The following is a 20044-nucleotide window of genomic DNA, read 5'->3' on the forward strand; positions in this document are numbered from 1 at the left end:
CCGGCCAATGAGTGAGTTTGTTAAAAACACAGGCACCATCACAGAATGCTCTGGACTGGTGGCAGGGAGTTAGAGGGTAGTAACTGAAAAAAGGGAAGGGGGGGGGGGGGTGGGGTCTTTTGCTTACTCAGAACCAAAACAAAAAGAAAATGAGAGGGGGGGGGACGGGGAGGAGAAAAAACACAACAGAATTAAACGAAAGCAAACATACCATTGGTTGGGTGTCGCGCAAATGAGATAGAAAATCTTTTTACGGCAGAACCACGCGTGGCCTCTGAGAAAGAGAAAAACAGGGTCCTGAAAATGTACAACATCTAAAAGAAAGAAGGGGGTTAGATAAAAAGGGAGGGCAGAAAGTAAGAACTGAAGCGTTAGAACAGCATGCAGGTAGGAGGGGTGAGGAAAGGAGAGGAGAGTCGTTTTAGTAAGTTAGCTGTTAGGGGGGGGATCTGGCCAGCCAGAGCAACGTAGATGGCAGATAAACCCTTTTCCCGAAGGCTATGGTATCAGACACCATGTAGTAGGATGTACTCCATCCCAGTTGGAGAGAGAAAAGACAGACAGGAGAGTGGACACTTATTAAGTGCTACCACAAGTCTCAAAGGGACACGGCCAAAAAAAATAAGATTCCCCTCCAAACCACATCCAACCTCAAGCTAATGTCTCTAAGGTTCAACAGTTGCATGCCATAACCCGTCCTAAATTGTGACAGAACTGCCCTGCACTTTAGCATGACATGTAACTTCACAATCTCTTTAAAACATAAAATCTATTTCTTGGAGATGAATATTCAAGGAATCCTGGACCAGAATATGACAAAAGTAACTGATATACTGTTATACTGAACTTAATGTTTTAGAGGATATAAAAATGATATGGCAATATTTTTTATTAGGTATGATGAAATATTTTGCCAAACCACTGGTTTTGAAAAATGACTATGATGTGAGTGTGTGGTGTTCTGTTGAATACATTTTGAACTACCACTACACCTACAATATACTGTACAGTAAGAACCACACAAAGGCTTAATGTTTGAAGGGTCAATTTTCTAGTTTGATTTTGATCAAGGCTTGTGGACACTGCTGCTGGATACTTTTGACGAGGCTTTACGTAAATTGAACATTTTATCTTCTTCTGCCTGTTATCAAATCCATTATTTTTTGTCAAACCATTAAACCACTACCAGGGGGCCAAATGGTTTGACCAAATATTGGGAGCACTATCTATTCAACTTTTTTTTTTTTTTTAAAGATTTTCCAATGTCTCTTCTTCAGATGCTCCTGGACGTTGCTATTGATTTTTAGAATCGGTCATTAAAATACCTTCAAAAATTGCCCCTTGAGGCGTTGCAGTCCGACGTCTCTTGGTCGATACTGTGTCATAAGGGGCATAGAGAAAAGCTCTATGATGTCTACACTTTGTACCCATAATTCCATGGGTGCTTAGTTTGATCAGAGACGCAACAAGAAATACAGAATCTTAGTTTCAATAGGTGGGCAATTTAATTTCTCTTTGACTGGTTTTAATTCCAATCGTTTTTCTTTTGTCTTTTTCTTCCATCGTAGAAAAAAAAAAAAAAAAAAAAAAAAAAAAAATACCTTCAAAATGACAAAACAGACAATAAAAAAGTGAATGATAAGACAGACAGAATGATTTGTATTGGGAGAATGTTTGATGAGTTGAATCTGATATCTTTCGTATATTTCTAATAAGGGTGAAATAAGTTTTTCCACTGGACGTGTGGTTTTGGACATGGTCCTCCCTATGTTATTAATGATGCAAGAGAAGAGTATTAAGCGCTGGCTCTCCCCAAAATAACACAAAATGGCCCCGGTGATCATGATAATGATTATGCCCATGATAACCCATCACCAAAGACAACACCCAAATTTTTCTTTTAGTTCCCCACAAGGATGGAATTCCAGGATTCCTTTATTTCAAAGAAAAAGAAAGGATTTCGAAAAAAAAAGAAAAAATGAAGAAAAAAAAGTAAGGGGTAAGGGTTCATCTCATCACAAGATGTGTGTGCGAGTCTGCACATACCATCTAAGAAGCCAGAGGAGGTCAGCTTTTTACGGTGTGCGCGCGCATAATCTTGCAGGTTAGGAGCGCTGGAGGAGCCCCCGAGCACCATGGTACTAAACAGGCCAGCGCAATGCGACCCTGATGAGGGAGTTAGAAGAGATACACACAGCAAACAGCGTGTTTTTTCCAGGGAAACACGCCACACGCATACACACACAAACACACACACACACACACACACCACTAAATGCATGCATCATGCATTTCTAGATTCTTGCCACAAAAGGATAGCTGGTAGTGCAGCCTCAGTAATGTCACCATCAGATAATAAAGCTAACCTCTGCCAATATGACGCTAACGTTAATATCCCATAATTAAGGCTAGTCACGATCCCCTAAGAGCAGCCAATAGCGGCAACACTGCATGGCGACGGTGGCCAATTTACCACCATTATTAAGATGCATATTCAAGCTGAGCTTGTGTCAGGCTGCAAAAACATTAACTTTCCCGAAGGAATATGGGAAAACTTGTAACACCATCAGTCTTTGGGGACTGAGCCTATTTTGTGGAAAGTAAATACTTTCTTTCCAAACAGGCCATATCATCTGTACAGAGAATGCTGAGGTGGCCAAGACCCTCAATCTGTCATCAGTCTTATCACCTTCAGAGATATAACAACACATCTGAGGGTACTGTAGGTTACTATTACCCTACTTTAGAAATACTCTTGTAACCTTAATCTGACAAATGTGTGGCATAAAATGTTTAAACAAGGGCACTAGCATTGTAACAATTATAACAAGCTATATTACAGGACATGTATTACTGTAGCAGTAAAACTCTAGAAATGGATACTGGCTTACAAACAGCAAATCAAAAGTCTTTATCCTAATAACTGTATCTATGATTAAAAACAAAAGACAAAATTCACAGATGAAAATAAAACTAACCATCCTGATTCCCATATTCTAAATGCATAGCAACATAGAAATGAAACATTTTTATTTGCTTTTTTTTTAAGGCTTAAGATCAGTCATTTAAACCACTATAGAGTGGACAACGATTTCCAAAACTGCATTGAAACAGTTCTGTCCCATATCAGAAATCACCAACATCAAAGGCATCCGCACACTGTTAGTCATGTGGCAAAAATCTTTTTTTTTTTTTTTGTAAAAAATCAGGCTAAGAAGGTTCATATCTTTAGTAGCTAGTGATTTGGTGCCACACAAGATCAAAGTCAAGAAAGCAGTGTGTGTGCAGAAAGATCAATGACGGTGAAAGAAGCGAGTCGAGATCACAGGCATAGGACTAGAGTGGAGCAGACAGAGCAGCAGTGCTCTGTCATTGCCCTTAACAAAGAGGATCAAGCCACTCATGATTTTTTTTGTTTTAAATCCCAAGCAAATCCTGCTTACTGCAACTTTAACATGATACAGTATGTGTTCATCTGATCAAGTGATTATTACTTATTCATAGATGTGACCTAAAGAAGTCATAATCTCTTTTGATGCATTTTGTTACTTTCTATTTATCAAACAGTAAGGAAAAACACAAATATATGCTATGATAAACACACAGTGAATAGCTTACCTATGCCCGTGGTCAGTTTGTGCTCGGAATGAAGCCTGCCTGGTCTAGCATGGCTGTTGTTCTCTGCCAACACCTGACGAGGTAGAGACGAATAACACAAACATTACAAAGGCTCCCGACGGTTAGAAACCATCACAAAACAATACAATACAATACAATACAACACAGATAAAGTGCAAACAAAGACGTCTCTCTCTAAATGCACAGGGTGTTAGTAAGCAGCATGGAAACATGTCAGTGACCAGGGCAGCACACGGAAGAGACAAGGTCTGAACGGAGCAGACAGACAGGGGCAAGAGACAGGTCATGCAGACGTCCCCGATGACTACGGGGAGTCCATTCCACGTGAGGGTATGGGAACCTTTGAGACGGGAGACGACCACAGCGAGTGAGGGAAGGATGCAGGGTGAGGCAGATGGCGACAGACATGGCAACAGTTTGCAGGTTATTGAGGTTCATCAAACCAAACCAAAACAAATGTAAAAAAAAAAATAAAAATCCACAAATCAAGACCACACAACTTGGAACCAAATTCACATCGCACCTCAAGAACAAACCATAGAAATATTATTAATCAAGAACAAACCATAGAAATATCGATAAAATAATCATAATCAAATATAAAAGATAAAATAGATCAAATAGAGATAGAGGGGAGGGGAGGGGAAACCAAAAGATGGTATTCCTGATCTCTTTTTTTCCAGATGAGTATTTCATGCAAAAACAAACAAACAAACAAACAAAATGTCAAAACCTCAGACAAACTTGAAATGGGTAGCGCCCCCTACTGAGTAAATAGGTCTTGGGAGGACCTCCGGGTGGGGTCCTAATGCAGACGGACGAACGGGACGGGCGGGGGGGTTCAAAGGTCATGAGTCATATGATGAAGACGGGACATTATGAGGACACCATGACCCCACTCTCACATCTGACACAAGGAGCTTACCTGCGGACCAGGGGGGACACCTATCCACCAGGGCCTCAGATCCCCCCCGAATCCCTCCCGCTGTTTCAAAGAGGGTGAGGTAAAGAAGCCTTACTCCTCTTTCACATGGCAATAGAATAGTCTGGAAAACTGTGGTGCACAAAATCTAACCCCCTTTGGAATAAGTTGCTTGTGCAAGTGAAAGTTTCGACTGAAGGACAATATGGTTGACAAAGGACTGTGTCAGTACTTGTGCCCAGTCTTGGCAGAAGTGCTGTGTGCAGATAAAACAAGGCATTAATGAAGCCAAATCAACAACAAGCCAATTTTAAGGCCATCTACAGTATGACCATCTGTCAACCAATTCATCACTCAGCATGGACAAGCAGCTCTGATAAACATCAATTTAAGTATAGATTTCGTTATGTGCACCATCCTCTCTACACAGCAAGTTAAAAGCACTGTAATTATAGTTCACTGATAAAGACCCCAGCATAGATGGTTATGGTATTTTACAGACGCTATATACGTATATACGTAGAACATCAGTCTTCGACTGATCAGATCAACAAGGTTGATAAAAGAGGTTTACATCAATATCATGGTGTTGAAACAGGATAACTAGTAAGTGCAAGCTTGCTGAGGTGAGTGGTTCAGAAATGTAGTTTACCATTAGCCTACATTTCACCCGGTCAAAGCCATGACCCATGGGATAACAGAGTGTTTAAAAAACGTAACGTGCTTAAGCAGAGATGGATTCAGGTTCCGAGGGGAGGCAAAGGGGCCAGGCAATTTTGGAAGGACAAGAGACATCCACCCAAGACACACGTTCCAAAGATCAGTACAAGGTTAAATCAATACCATCAGACTGACCGAAACTCAAGGAGGTTGGTGGTCTATAGTCTTAGATTGTTATTATTGTTTTCCCACTTTGAAATTGTGCAAGTCGCAAAGGACATCTAACGCGTTTTCAGCAGATAAATGTAAAAAGTTATCTTCACCCACAGCATGTTTGAAATCAATCTGATCTGGTCTAGATGCTGAGAACGTACTTTGCAGCCACTGAAGCTCAAAAACTACGACTTAATATAACTTAATTGATTGAATATGCAAGTTAATCCATTACTCTTTAAATGCTGCAAAGCAAAACCAAGTTTTTATTTGTAAAATTGACCACAACTAAAAAAAGATCTGAAAATGATTTAGTATAGATAGACTGGTTTGGACAGAAAGCAGAGAATGCTCAAGAGCTCTTAAAGGCTGTTTTACTAAGATTGTGACATGCTGTTAGAGTTAGGCTGTAGGCTGTAGGGGGGGGGGGGGGGGGGGGGGGTCATGCAAATGCTTGATTGCCACGTTATGCAAAAGCAATTGAATCAAGTAGTTAATGGAATAAAGATTAGATTAGAAATGAGAAAAAAAGGGTTGAAATGTTTAACTGTACAAGAGTCATACAGTACGTTGAATTACCAGAACCATCTTCACCAGAGGGAGTGGAATACTTCCCTCAGGTCACCATTTCAGAGCTACTGTTACGGATAGTAATACTATATTATAGTATAGTACAGTGCAGAGTTCCTTACAGTTTAGTACAGTATAGTACAGTAACCCCCCAGAGCTATCGATATACTTAATGGAACTATGGCTGCATTCCTCTGTAATACAGTAGGCATGAAGGTTCATTTCCTAGTACATTGCACATCTGTATTTCTGAACTTCCATTCCCTCTACTAGCTCTATCCCATGACAATTGTGGAAAAATAGTGATTGCCAAGGTGCCAAAAATAGTATATCAGGGTGTTCCTACAGCAGACATAATATATGGCTTCACTGGACTCCAGCTTGCTCAACTCAATACTCAATAACACACAATTACATGTAATAACAGCATTCAGCCAACAGGCTTCTATGCATACCAATTACAGTATGTTGGTCTGCACTCCGATGAGAGGGGGGAGTGTGCTTCCAAAACATACCAAGGTCAGGCTTAAAAGCAGCAAGAACTGCTACCTATAGCCATTACACAGCATAGCAAAATAAACTACTATAAAGACTACAAAAGATGGAATAAGGTCAAACAAATAAATACTGATCAGATTCCCTTGGCTGAAAACATCTGCCAATGTCATCGGCAAAGATTTTAGTTATTTACCTTAATATGCAGAAGTAAAATCTATGTATGTAAAAAAAACCCTAAAAAAAACCGTGTTATGACACTAAAAAGATAGTGTCCACATTGCAAGGTAGTTTAGGACCTAAAAGAAGTCTAAGTTTCTAAGAAACATGCACTGTAAACAGTCTTGTAGCATGCAAAAAGGCAAACCATGGGTGCAAGAACCTAACCTAAAAAAATTCCTTCTCGCGATTAGGTAAGTGGAAAGCTGAGAAAACTGGGGTAAAAAAATGACCTCTTTAAATTGATCTGCTGACATATTTTTTAATTTTCTTTTAGGTGTCCTTGTCGACTGCCGCCAATTTCTTGGGTGCGCATGAACAAAAGTAAGCGTTAGCGAGTTTGTGTGTGAATAATGAATTAAAAAATTGGTAGAAACCTGTTGCCATGAGCCAAAAATACTGGATGTGAAAGCCAGTGATTTAGGGGAGACAGGGGAGGAAGTTATTTGGTCCCCTGATCTGCGTCTTCGACGCCCAGTACCAACACCACAGGTGTAATGTGTCCAGGTACCATAGGAGTCAGGGCTAGACACACTCAGGGGGCTCTCTTCCTGGAGGTGAGAGAGGGGGCAAAAACAGCACAGTCATGCAACATTAAAAACAACAGTCGGGCTACGCTACACGTGTCTATCCAAACATTCACAAGGTCACTACAGCCCTACGGTGGGAGGGGTTTGGAACAGAAGAAAGGGGTCATACTTTGCCAGTGGTGGTCTTGTTAAAGTCTGGCTGCAAGGGGGACTAAGACAAAAAAAAATAGAACAAAACAAACAAAAACAAAGTGAAAAAAGAAAACGTATGCTCATTGTTAAAATTCAATTCACATGTGTCATAATGCAGGTTGTGCAGAGAGTATTCACACCTGTCCTGGATAGTCCATTATGTTGCATCCACTAACAAAAAGTTCAACTGTTTTCAGATTACGTTAGTTGGCGCATGCACCGATTTTATCCTGTCAGCTAATCCAACTCAAGTTTTTGTTGAAATGCTTTTTTACCGTTTTTTTCTCCTTCACAATAACATCTTAACCACCAAGCGTCTCTGTTTGGGGATGAACACATGCAGGTCTAACTGACTGACTCAGCAGCCATAGACCCTCTGGATGTGCAATATGCTCTAAAGCTAAACCCTTAAACAAAAATTCCTAGCATGTGACATACATGCAAGCAGTCCTTGCCTTCCTAACATCTTGGGGACATTTCGAACATCATTAGTTGAAAATAAATATTCTGCATTGAAACGTCTAATTCTTGTGTTCTAGTGGAGTCAAATTGTTACTAAGGTGTTACGATGGTTTAATGCACATAATGACGCAATCATGAAGAGGTGTGGATAATCTCTTAGACACTGCACACTCCAATAATAAAGATCAAAAGCCTAAAAATATGTAGTTTTTGAATTGAAAGCATATTTGGACTACATGGATATTCTCCTTCAGACAAAAATAAAAGGTATAACTTCTGTTCCGGTTTTCATCAACTATTTTAGGATTTCCTTATATCTAGCACAACGGGCTAGATAGTTCTCCTAAATCTTAGGCGGCAGTATTACAGTGCATTTTCAACAGACATGCCATATGTGACATAAAAATAGATTTTAGTGAATTACTGACATGAGGTGAAAGTTAGAGATAGAATGTGGGTTTGGTAAATTGTCGTCATGGTATGAGGGGAACTGGTCTTACAACGAAGAACCCAAAATATTAAGATTTGATAGGAAATCATGCATGAAATCCTATCTCTCTGATTCAAAATTATAATTTGGAAAAACTACTTTCAAAGAAGATTCAGCTCCTGCCATCATGCTGTTTGTTGCCAGGTCAGAGCTGCTTATTAACATGTGACTTCCTTAACAAAGTGCACAAAATACAGAGCACAAAAAGAAACAGTATGATAGCAGGGCTGTATCACTGACAACAAAATTCACAGAAGGAAGAGGTTTCATGGTGCTGGAAACAGACAATTTATGGAGTCTAGGACTTTTAGGGTAAACAGCAAAACAAAAGCATGATGTCCGTGAAGACAGCTACCAAAAATGTGGAAAGAAATGTCAACTTCTTCCAGTTTCAGTGCATATTCCACCCAGTGTCTCTTTGTCAACACCATAAAACCCAGCAAGAGCAGAAGGCAAAAAGCAATACATAGATCTAAATCACCACAGCATGAAGGAATTCATGAATAATAGACCCGGCATTAAGCAATCAATGTCAGAATTGTTGTCATTTCAGTATTTTTCTTTGTAACCAATTTGATTGATACACTAAAAATCTACATCCAGTATTAAGTATTGCTCACTTTTGGTAAATCTGTACCATTTGATGCAGTCATCATTGCACACTTGGACCAATATATTATAAGTCACTTATGAGTTTCAGGGAAAATGGCTCTTTCCGCTAGAGGCACCAGACAATCTTATAGGCAATTTCCACCAGTACTGCTTCAAAAAGGTAGAAACTTCATTACTTTGTAGAACAATGACTAATGTCTGGTGCTGAGCACTTACTTCCACCGAGCCGATTTTTTTGGACCGGGGCAAGGGAGACTTCCTGTGGATGTAGATGGGGTCGGAGACCATGGGTCGGAACATCATGAGGGCTCGGTCCGGTTCGTCACGTTTGGCTGGGCCGGACTCCTCATCGCTGTCATTCTGGGACTTCTTCTTGGATCCCTCGTTCTGGTGAGATATGTCAAAACGGTTGTAAAACTGCACTATCTACAGAATAATTAGATCAAATAGAAAATGTAAAAAAAAAAATAATAATAAAAAAGATCTCCCTGTCACATTCTAGCCAAAACCAATGGCCCGAGTTTGTGGAGCATGACCTTGCAGTACATTATGGTACCATGATAGCTTCCCTTTGTGTAAGGCGCTTTGGATAAAAGCGTCAGCTAAAGACTATGTAAATGTAGCATTTACATTTTTACAGAGTGGTAACGTGTCTAGGCAGGGCATGGATCTCACCTCCCGCGATGCCGGTCTATAGCCAAACCCTGCAGGCAGGTTCTTGTCCTCCTCACAGCCCTTGGCTCCCGGGCTGAAGTGCAGCTCCACGTGAAACCGCTCCTCTGATGAAGGGTCCTGGGGAAATCACAAAAATAAAATAAAATTGATTAAGATGGCAACTATTAGCCAACAGCTGGACAAGAAAAAAAGATACTGGCTTTGGTAAAATCACAGTGTGCCATGGATACCTTGCTCGGATCCTCATACAGCATGATGACTATCTGGGTCATGTAGTTGAGCTCACTGACGACCTTGAGGTACTCCATGGCCCGTTTCCACTGGTCGTCCTTGGCCTCCTGGACAATGGCCAAATACAGTGAGCAAACCCCCCAGAATAAACAACAATGCAACAAATGAAAATGAAAATAAACAAATTGCTAAACAACCTATTATATTATCATTTGAGGAGATCTCTCTCTTCACACCTCACTTATGCGTACAGTATATACCGTAATTTCCCAACTATTAGCTGCGGACGGTTTATATATTGACATTGCAAAATTTCTTCAGCTACGAGGTTCATACACAGGGGCAGTTAATATGGTTTTTCTTTTAACTTGCATAAAACACAGTCCTGCGCTTTATATACTGTACAATGTGGCTAATACAAAGGAAATCACTGCACGCATTTGACATGTATACTCTTGAGTGTCATACATCACAGAGTGCCCCGTAGCGAAGGATGGAGAGTAGGGAGTGCACGTGGCTCTCGCTGGTGAAGTACAGGCGGGTCCGCACATGACGCTCTGGTGACATCACTCCCCTGGAATACCTGCGAGGTGAGAGAGGCCACAAACGAGATTAACTCACCGCCCTGAGCTCCGACTGATTCCACATCTGGCAAAAGAGCATAATCATTAAAAAGGACAAAAAAGTCTGCACACTAAGGCTCCAACACGTCAACACATGTGACGTTTCGGGACACACTGCCCTTCCTCAGTCTGAGGAAGGGCAGTGTGTCCCAAAACGTCACATGTGGTGAATAAAAAGAAATAATATTGGAGCCTTAGTGTGCAGACTTTTTTGTCCTTTTTACTGTTGCTTTTTTGAGTCCAGCACCTACTTTTAAAATATTCAGATGTGCGCACCCGCTTCTACACTAAAAGAGCATAATCAGCCATCTTACAAAATCAACTTTCAAATGGGGCCCTGAAACTGGTCTCTATAAATTCCTCTGGACAAGAAGTGTGAGTGTAATGCTTAAGTAAAAAAAAAAATGTGTGTTGATGGCAATGTCTGTCTCTTTCTTACACCGGGTGAAGCTTGTTGACTGTGTCATCGTCTTGAGTCCGTTGGAGGTCAGAACGGATTTTGCGGACCAGCGGGGTGCAGTAACCTTTGGCAATGTCGAGCTTTTCTGGTTGGGCGATGCCATACTCCTAACGGAAAAGAACAAAGTTGTTTGCTGAATGATAAATCAATATCATAGAGCTTGTGCGCTTTTCTCCAGTTCACTCATCCGTTGAAGACCTACAGTATCCCATTATGACTACTTCACTGCTCCCACTATGCGGCTCCACCCAGAGCAGAGCATGAGGAATATACAAAAAATAACGTGTAAAATAGTGTTAGGTAGTTAATTCAATTTCACTTATTCTACAACTTATTCTCCCACTATGTGTCTCCACCCACAACAGAGCATGAGGAATATACAAAAATAACGTGTAAAATAGTGTTAGGTAGTTAATTCAATTTCACTTAATCTACAACTAAGGTAACATAAATGGGCCATGCCTGTGGTATGACTATGTCGGCTAGAGCTTTGGACAGGCGATAGATCTCCATGGTGTTGTCCAGCTTGAGGGAGCTGTTGTGCTGCACGTCGTATTTGATGCAGTCGTAGATGTCGGGGATCTTGCTGATGTTGTAGCGGCTGTTCTTCATCTTGAAGTCCTTCTCCAGCTTGGACCAGCGCCTAAGCATCAGCTCCAGCGTCTCGCTGTGATACAGCTGGATGTCTCCTAATTAGCCAGGGCGAGAGAGAAGGGGGAACGAGAAATCAACACGAATCACATCGTCAGCCTGAATTGTTAAATGTTCCTTTTTTTAAATTTGATTATGCTTTCTGCCATGCACTCTGCAAAACTTCACATTTCTTTTAGAATATTATATTTAGAGAAATGCCTATTCACTAACATGAGACCTACATTTTTAGCACTATTGTGAAATCAGGGTGAAGGGAATGTTTGAAGGCTGCCTTCCACTATGAGTACATATGTTCAATTGAATCCAATAATTGCAATGGGTAGAAGTAGTAATACTGTAATATTAACAAATTATCGTACGGTTTCTGTTACCAGTAGCTAGCGGGTCCTCCAACCTCTGCCTGATTTGCTGGGTGAGACTCTGAATGAGGGAGTAGACTTTATCACAGGTCTTCACTGGGTTTTTGATCAGCTGCATGGACTTCACCAAGGATGTACTGCCGGTTGGTGCAAGCTTATGGGAAATAACAAACAAAACGCCGCTTTTGAAGCCAGACAGTAAACAAAGAAAATAGGGGGAAAAAAATACTAAATAAAACAGTAAATGTAGGTTTGCTCTCAGGAAGTGGCCTAGTAATGGTTGATTTCTGAGCTGTCACAACAGAAAAGCTACATCATCTTTATAGGTCACTTTAACAAAACAGGTTTATTCCATCATCTTTATAGGGCACTCACAGGGTAGACACACAGAAAAAAATGAGATCTCTTTCCTCCAAAATATACCTGTATATTTGCTATGAAACCATCAGAAAATATAGGTGTTCTGACACATATGATACAATAAAGACAAACTGGAAGAGAGAATTGCTTTTGTATGAAGAGCAAGAGCCTCGCTGCTACCGTAAATTACCACTGCTATAGCGAGGAGGGAGTCCTTTGCACTACATAATAGACTTAATAAAGTTAAGTGAGCTGGATTAAGCAGACACATTTATCCAAAATGACAGGAACATGCAAAGTCTGTAAGACTTTTCCTCAGGCAGCACCACGACCGCTGCGCTGTCAAACCCACTGATTATTATTATGATCTCATGTAAAAGCTGTGTGTTATTATAACGTCATAGAGCCATCAGAAGACGGCCAAGAAAATCATCGGCTGCTCCCTGCCCTCCCTGGAGGATACTTTAAATCTGACTTCTCATACAGTACACTAATTGGAGTTGCACCCCTATTTTCAGTGTTAGCACTGCTGACAATGACAATAGTGTCTTTCTATTCTATTCTCCTCTATCAGCAGACCTTCTCGTAGTCCTCGGCAGTGAAGTCGCGGTCCTTCTGCAGGATCTCGTGCAGCCGGGCTTTGACGCGCTGCTGGCAGCTGCTCAGAGAGTCGCTGTCGCTGTCCAGCAGGCCGTTCATGTTGGCACTCTTCACCATCTGCACCAGGATGGGCGTCAACTCCCCCTCCAGCGCCAGCAGACCCTGCAGCATTAGGAGGAGGGGGAGAGGGAGAACCAGAGAGAAAGAATGAGAGAGAAAGAGAGAAAGAAAGAGAAAGAGGGAGAGAGACAGAAAGGAAAAAAGAAAGAAAGAAAGAAAGAGAGAGGTGGTTTCACAAAGGAATAGTGTCAGTTTCTAGGTGCAGAGAGGAGAAAAAAAAACCTACAGGGCTGAAGCCAATCAATGTACAGCAACATATACACTGTTCTTAGGTAAGCAACATTTGGCCTCAGGTAAACGTGCTGCTATCAGTCAAAATAAACATACAGTTTCAAAGGGAATTTCTACAGAACCTGTCTGTCTAGTTGATCAATCACCAAACAAGCACACTGCTGTCGCTTGACTTGTCGCTGTGCATACTAACCTTAGCGAAGGCTGCCGCAGTCATCTGTACCCGCCCCTCGTCGGAGGCGTAGATCTTCAGGTCGTGCCTGTAGGTGCTGTGTAGGCGCAACAGGCCGCAGCCAGGGAAGCCCGCATAGTCACCTGGCCAACAAAACAGCACACAGCCCGCCTCAGTCACCAGAGCAGAAGGACCATGATATGGCAGTCTGACAATGTACTCAACACTGAGACCAAATTCATCTGAAGCTACATTTTGAATCAGCACCCTCATGTGATGTAATGTTTTTTTTTTTTCTGAGGGGGAAATGTCTAAGTTAATGTTCAGTTAAACAGGTATGAACTTTTCATTCTGCTATGGACGCTACAGTACATGAGTCGGTATTTCTAACTAATGCATTGTGCATTATGTCCGTTAGCTCAGTCATTTTAAACTTGTGTGTGTGTGTGTGTGTGTGTGTGTGTGTGTGTGTGTGCGCACGTGTGTGTGCATGTAGGACTCACCTTGTCCTCCGGGATACATGCACCTGAAGGCCCTGCCCAGCTCCTCAGCCTGGACCCTGCCGGCAGGGGTTAGCTCACCCCCCCACTTCAGCACCAGCAGCAGGGAGGGGTCGTCCCGCTTCACATCTGTAAACAAACACACACACACACAGACAGACAGCTGAAGTTAGCGTGTCTAGACTGTTATCAGGCCATACATGAAGCAAACACAAACAGGCCAGAGCTTCATGACCCTGTGAGCAATCATTAAAAGGAACTGAAAAAGTACTGGCTGTCTTTTGTGATTTCCCCAGTACCACTTTTGTAGAGCACATGTTGCAAAAAGAGATACGGTGTGGTTTACAACACAAAACATTGTGTTTCTATACTTTGTTACTTTTGTGATCCACATGAAGACACAGACAAAAAGAACTAGAACAATGAGAACAATACAGCTGGTACGGGTTGAGAATGCTCCTTTCTTTCCCGCACATCGGGACTCCCGAAGCATCGGGAAAACTGCAACCGCAAGGGGGCAACATAGACCGCCCTAATAATATGAAGGTTCGGCTCATGGAAAAACCCGAGGACACCGCGCTGGTGACAAGCGGAGAAAAGAGACATGACGCTCGGCATGTTAGATTGCAGTTGCAGAGTTTTCGAATGTTTACAGCCTACCTCACAGCTCTCTCACTCGACGTAGCCTATAACTCAGTCAGTCCAGCAGAGATGCCAGAGCAACGTTTTGGTCAATGGAGAGGGAGAGAAATGCTCCGTCTCATTTAATCATTAAAATTAAAGTGATGACTGGCGAAATTAATCAAACGACGTTTCAATAAACCATTGTTGAAATGAATGAAAATGGTTTTAGAAACATAGGCCTATCAGAAGGAAATAGCCTTCAATTCAACCTGAAATACTCGAAAGGCAACCTTAGATTAATTCATGAATTCATTACGGTTACAAGACCGCATTTCCGTGAATAGGCTATTATTGTCAACGTCAAGGCGAAGACGAAAGAGATGGACAAGATGGACATTTTGGCAACATTTACATGCTAGGAATACTTAGAAATGTGTAGGCTATTTTAAAACGGAGGCATGTTCATTTTAACGGCGACGCTGGGTAGCCAGCACTTGTTATCACAGATTTTGTCCCCACCACTTTTGACGACTGAAAATAAAATGTATTTAACAGAAATCTCTTTAATAGCCTACATGCCTATGCTTGTCACTTTACTTATAACCGTAGGCTACATGCATGGAGAAGATCGCGCATTTTGTAACATTGTAACAATGGATGGTCAGATATGCGATAGGGCAGTGAGGGTAATTCATTGTAACCATCGACTAGCAGGCCTAGCTCCGCAAAATAAGTTTCTAGCAACGTATGTATCGTATGCATGTTCATGTTGATTCAGAGATAGGCATAGACTACCATAGGCTGCTGGGCGTCAAGCTATATGACAGCATGTTATCATGTAGTGAATTAATAACTAACGTCAGTTTAACATGTCAGAACTTTTGATCGGCGTTTCAAGTATATCTGCCGAATAAAGTCTGTTAAGGTTCACATCCAACTGTGGCGCAAGTGGTTGAAGCATAGGAGTCGTGCGCCAGCGACCGGGGTTCGAAACCCAGTCGAAGCACCTCTCCGGAAATCATCAAAACAAAATGCATCGATTTATTAAAAAAAATGAAAGACTTTCTGTTTTGAGATTCATTTTATGTTTGCGATGTCTGCTGAAAAGAAAAGTTAATATGTTAATTCGTGGTACATATGTTGTACATATGTTGTACATATGTTGATGCCTGAAATATTTTTAATACCTTCTTCTTCACTGGAAGTTTTTGGACGGCCATGTGGGAGATATGTTAACTGGACTTTTCGGTTGATTCCAGAGAAATGTCCATACCTGGAGGACAGCAAATTGAACAATATGGACTCTTGAAATGTAAATCAGTGATCAACACCTGAAACACTGAAGAGATAGCATTCTACATACATTTCAAGGACTGTTTTGAGTTGTTCCAGTTTTGCTTTGCTCTCTTCAATCTCAGAGTCATTGTTTTGTCCCAGTTCAACCAATAGCTGCCGGGCAATGTCCAATACTTCCTGTCATTACACAGAAAAGAGCAAGTGATTAGACACGTCTTCAATAGACCCATTTGGTCTTATTTACTCTTGTGCTTTGCAGTTTGTCGTCCTACCTGTAGCTGCTTTGGCTTTTTCAATTTTAGCTTGCCACTTTTATATCCTTCACATTTTTCAAAGAGGTCAAAAAATCTGCAAGACACACAAATATGCACCAGAGCACAATAAAACAAAATGAATGAGGCTGGCCTGCTATGGTTCAGACTTCAGATGGTAACTAGGACACAAATCTCTGGCGATGACAAAATTGGAAATCGAAATTGGAGCTGGAAACATTCCACATTAGAATGATGAGAATACATTTGCATTTCAATGCTCCTTGCTTCACCTGCTATATTTCCTCCTAATAAACTCATTACAATGTCAATGCCATTAAACCACAATAACATCCAGCAGGAAAAAAAAAATGGCGTACCTTTGATGTCTGACCTCCATTTTCATTTTTTGTTTGGGAGTTCTATCACCATGGCGAATCACGGCAATGACACACCTAAGCTCCATCCTAAAAAACAAAAACAAAACAAATGTAAGCCATCACATGAAAATGATACATTCAAGCACAATATGGTGTGGTCCATATAGACATCCAGAGGGTATATAATACATACATAGTTCCTGAGGTTGTGGGGACGATAGGTATATCTTCAGCTTCCAGCGGTATGGACCAGGGGATCTGAAACTGAGGAGCCAGCTCTCGCATGACGATGTTCCTGAAGACAGAAAAGAAGACATCAGGTCCTGTCAGATACACTGGCCATGTTTGAACATTTAAAATTGTACACAATTTAAGTCATATCATACACAGAGCTCCTAGTTACATAACTACATTAACATGACATATATTACATTTATGACACTGCAAATACATGCAACCTAAGAATCTATGGACAAAATCCATGGTTGATTATACATCATGGGTGCACAAGTGGAAATACGAACCCCAGTATTTTTGCACAGTCATCGTAGTACTTCATGGAATTCTTCACGAAGCTGAAGCCGTTCACGTCACAGACGTACGATTGTCCGTTGGCACGCAACAGATCAAAGCCACACACAGTTTGCTGTCAGGCAAAGAGAGGTGGAAAGGTTGAGCCGTGTCAAGTCACATATTTCACACTGACGTTTTAAAGGGTCCAGGGAAAGGGGCAGCTCTGGTCATCAAGGCCTCCAGGGCTTCCTACTGACTGAGAGATGTTGACTAGTGTGTGGTCATACACAACAACAAATGGTGAGGAGGCTCTGAAGCAGGTGAGGTCCAGAGCAGAACGGAGTGATTTTGATTTGAATCTTTTACGCTCACTGATCAGATACTAATTAAGTCTGTTTCCACATAAAATGAAGGTACTGGTCTGAAGTCTGAGCTGTTTGTCTGTATTCGTGTCCAAAAAAAATCAGCAGTTAAATGTAGATATTCCCCATGCACAATGTCTACTCATTCTTTCTGTTCAATTCAGTATCTATATGTCAAGTGACATCCATGCAACAAGGACCCACCTTGAAGGCGAGACAGACTTTCCAGGCGATGAGTTTCTCTCGAGCGTTCAGGATGACGGGGTACCGGACCTCTTTCCCCTCGCTGTCCCGCTCCACTTTTCCGTCCAGCGCTGGCGACTTGCGGGCCTCAGCGTGGGCGTAGTCTGGGCCCACCGTGTACACCTGGAGCCAGTAAATAGGGGTAGCATGTTGGTATCACGGTAGCATGGGTTTGTCGTAGTGAGTCAGAATTTGGAAGGTTAGCTTCATCCAGTTAGCATAACAGCTGGTTGGCACAATCTTTAAAACTGGGGTCCAACATGTGCTCACTTCCGCTCACATTTTCACAAACAAGCCAATCAGGTGCCACATTGCTGATGGGATGGCCACCAATTATGTCACCCATGTTGTCATGCTTGCCAATTTCCTGCAGATCCACATGGGTCTCAATGCACATAACTCTTCATAAATTGGGTCATCCATTTAGTATGGCCGCTGCCGCTGAATGCAGTATGGACACTGCAGTCACTTGCAACACAGCTCCCTACAGACCATTTTTAAAGATGGCGGCATTCCATTAAAATGAATGGGGCGGTATGTCCATACTCTCTCCAGTTATACTTAACACCCCCATGACTCCTGGCATGGGATATGCAACTAACAATGCACAGCACAGTAAGCAATGCAAAAACAAAGACTAATAGCATGTGTCACTTTCGTGTGTATATAACTGAACAACTGTGCACTCAGAGACAAAAAAACAAACAAACATGTCTTTCCTGCAACATAAGTTGCTCTAGACAAAGCCCAGCATCTGCCCTATAAACACAAAATGTAAATGTGCATGCAAATGACTCCGGGAAAATAAAGCACCCTGCTGAGGTTTGACATCCGACTGCAGTCACGGCGGAGGGACCGCGCCCCAGCAGCGTTCTAGCTTCTATAATTGGATTGCAAAGCCACAGAGACGGCAATCTACTTGGCTGGCAATCCAGGCTGGGTCCTTGACCCTTCGTCACTCACAGAGATAGAAGGGATGCCCAGAGAGAGGAGGAGGAGGAGGAGGAGGAGGAGGAGGAGAAAGGGTGGAGTTACCTTTACGTCCGTGCCATCCGTTGGCATGAACTCCTCATAGATGTAGGACCCGGTTTTCCTCACGTTGCTCTCAGGAGAGTAAACGCTGCTTCTGCTGCCAATCTACACCAAATAAACAACGAAGAGTCAAGATAGGAAAGACGATCGGCCTTATTTAGCTTCAAAGTGAGGGATTTCCACGCATATACTTTTGGCAGCTGATGTACATTAGAAAAACCTAATGTATATCTACACCTTTTGGAATGATGCCCATTATCCTTGCCTATAAGTGGGAAACACTGAGTGCTGATCATTAAATTAATTTATATTTAGGCACACATTTGGTTGAAGCACATGCTGGTTGTAATGATGGTAACCTTATGAAGAAACCCAAATCCTTCATGTGATCATTGCAGACATTTTATGGAATGTTCTGTACAGATCTATGATCATCATGACAGATATGAATGACATTTTAATCTTGGTGTCTTATTTTTCCACTTCAAAAATCGGACTTTGTAGACAGGCGTAAACAAAATGTTGCTTTCATCACACTGACCTTCCGGAACAGTCTCTGGCTGCCTCCCCCTGCTGACGTGGGGTAATAGATATAGACGTTGTGGTCTTCGGCGCTAACTGGCTTCTCCACAAACGGCTTTTGAAACACCTCTCCGTTCACTTCCACATGGTCCTCTCCCTCCACCAAGTTACACTCTACAAACACAGACAGACACAGACACACACAGAACTGTATTTAAATATTTAGGGAAAGCAGTCTGTAGCAATGAGTAGCACTTTCGCTGTAAAGTATTTAGTGATTCCTCAGAGAGCAACTGAATAGGAGTCTGAACCACTAATCATGCTTCATTACATGAATGTTGTTTCACATCATTTTATGGTGTAGTTGTCAATTTACAACATGTACCAAAAAAAAAAAACAATACAAAAATGTCAACATTCCTCAACCATTTAACTATCATTCTCAGAAGGGCTTTTTTTCCCCCATGGTGAGCCAGCCGCCATAAAAACCATGCTGGTGACTGATCCGTGACTGTCTCCTCTGCACTGCCAAGCCACACACGAGAGACACAAGGCTCATCGTAAGCAAACTATCAAACCGGCTGGCAGCGACAGCGGCGGCAGGCAGCAGAGCTTACATAAGCCTCGTAAACCTCCGCACATGGTCAAACCCGGCTACAGTTCCATTGCGGACGCCGCCAGGAAAACGCGCTATCAAGGGACAGAGGGGGACAGTCGGGAGGTTGTTTGAGGCCGAGCTGAAAATCCAAAAATGGAGCCTTTAATTGTCATTTCCATTGGGCCTGTTTGTCAGCCAGCTGGCTAATTAAATAGCATGTCTGGGGTCGAAGCT

At 42.0% G+C, this 20044-nt stretch overlaps 1 protein-coding gene and 1 non-coding gene across 11 annotated transcripts in view; one reads left to right on the top strand and one right to left on the bottom strand.

Annotated features, from left to right (window-relative positions):
* The window catches only part of ppip5k2 (diphosphoinositol pentakisphosphate kinase 2), a 40483-nt gene that overhangs the window by 4633 nt on the left and 15806 nt on the right, over window positions 1–20044 (bottom strand). For 2 of the 10 annotated variants that reach the window (XM_062555214.1, XM_062555210.1), the window contains exons 6-28: window positions 19232–19386; window positions 18694–18795; window positions 17620–17781; window positions 17065–17186; window positions 16734–16835; window positions 16541–16627; window positions 16182–16257; window positions 15977–16086; window positions 15801–15886; window positions 13993–14118; window positions 13511–13632; window positions 12946–13128; window positions 12007–12160; window positions 11456–11682; window positions 10973–11100; window positions 10379–10493; window positions 9910–10017; window positions 9680–9796; window positions 9221–9391; window positions 7096–7269; window positions 3619–3691; window positions 2047–2166; window positions 212–274 (exon numbers count right to left, since the gene is read on the bottom strand). In XM_062555214.1, coding sequence (XP_062411198.1) covers window positions 212–274; window positions 2047–2166; window positions 3619–3691; window positions 7096–7269; window positions 9221–9391; window positions 9680–9796; window positions 9910–10017; window positions 10379–10493; window positions 10973–11100; window positions 11456–11682; window positions 12007–12160; window positions 12946–13128; window positions 13511–13632; window positions 13993–14118; window positions 15801–15886; window positions 15977–16086; window positions 16182–16257; window positions 16541–16627; window positions 16734–16835; window positions 17065–17186; window positions 17620–17781; window positions 18694–18795; window positions 19232–19386 — 2883 coding nt within the window. The remainder of the gene's footprint in view (window positions 1–211; window positions 275–2046; window positions 2167–3618; window positions 3692–7095; window positions 7270–9220; window positions 9392–9679; window positions 9797–9909; window positions 10018–10378; window positions 10494–10972; window positions 11101–11455; window positions 11683–12006; window positions 12161–12945; window positions 13129–13510; window positions 13633–13992; window positions 14119–15800; window positions 15887–15976; window positions 16087–16181; window positions 16258–16540; window positions 16628–16733; window positions 16836–17064; window positions 17187–17619; window positions 17782–18693; window positions 18796–19231; window positions 19387–20044) is intronic. The other 8 variants (XM_062555215.1, XM_062555220.1, XM_062555212.1 and 5 more) reach the window with 7 other exon arrangements.
* Window positions 1334–1470, top strand: LOC134101572 (small nucleolar RNA SNORA17). The gene has a single exon (XR_009941427.1). It is a non-coding gene; the product is annotated as a small nucleolar RNA SNORA17 (small nucleolar RNA).

This window comes from Sardina pilchardus, chromosome 14, assembly GCF_963854185.1.
Source record: "Sardina pilchardus chromosome 14, fSarPil1.1, whole genome shotgun sequence".
Lineage (NCBI taxonomy): Eukaryota > Metazoa > Chordata > Actinopteri > Clupeiformes > Clupeidae > Sardina > Sardina pilchardus.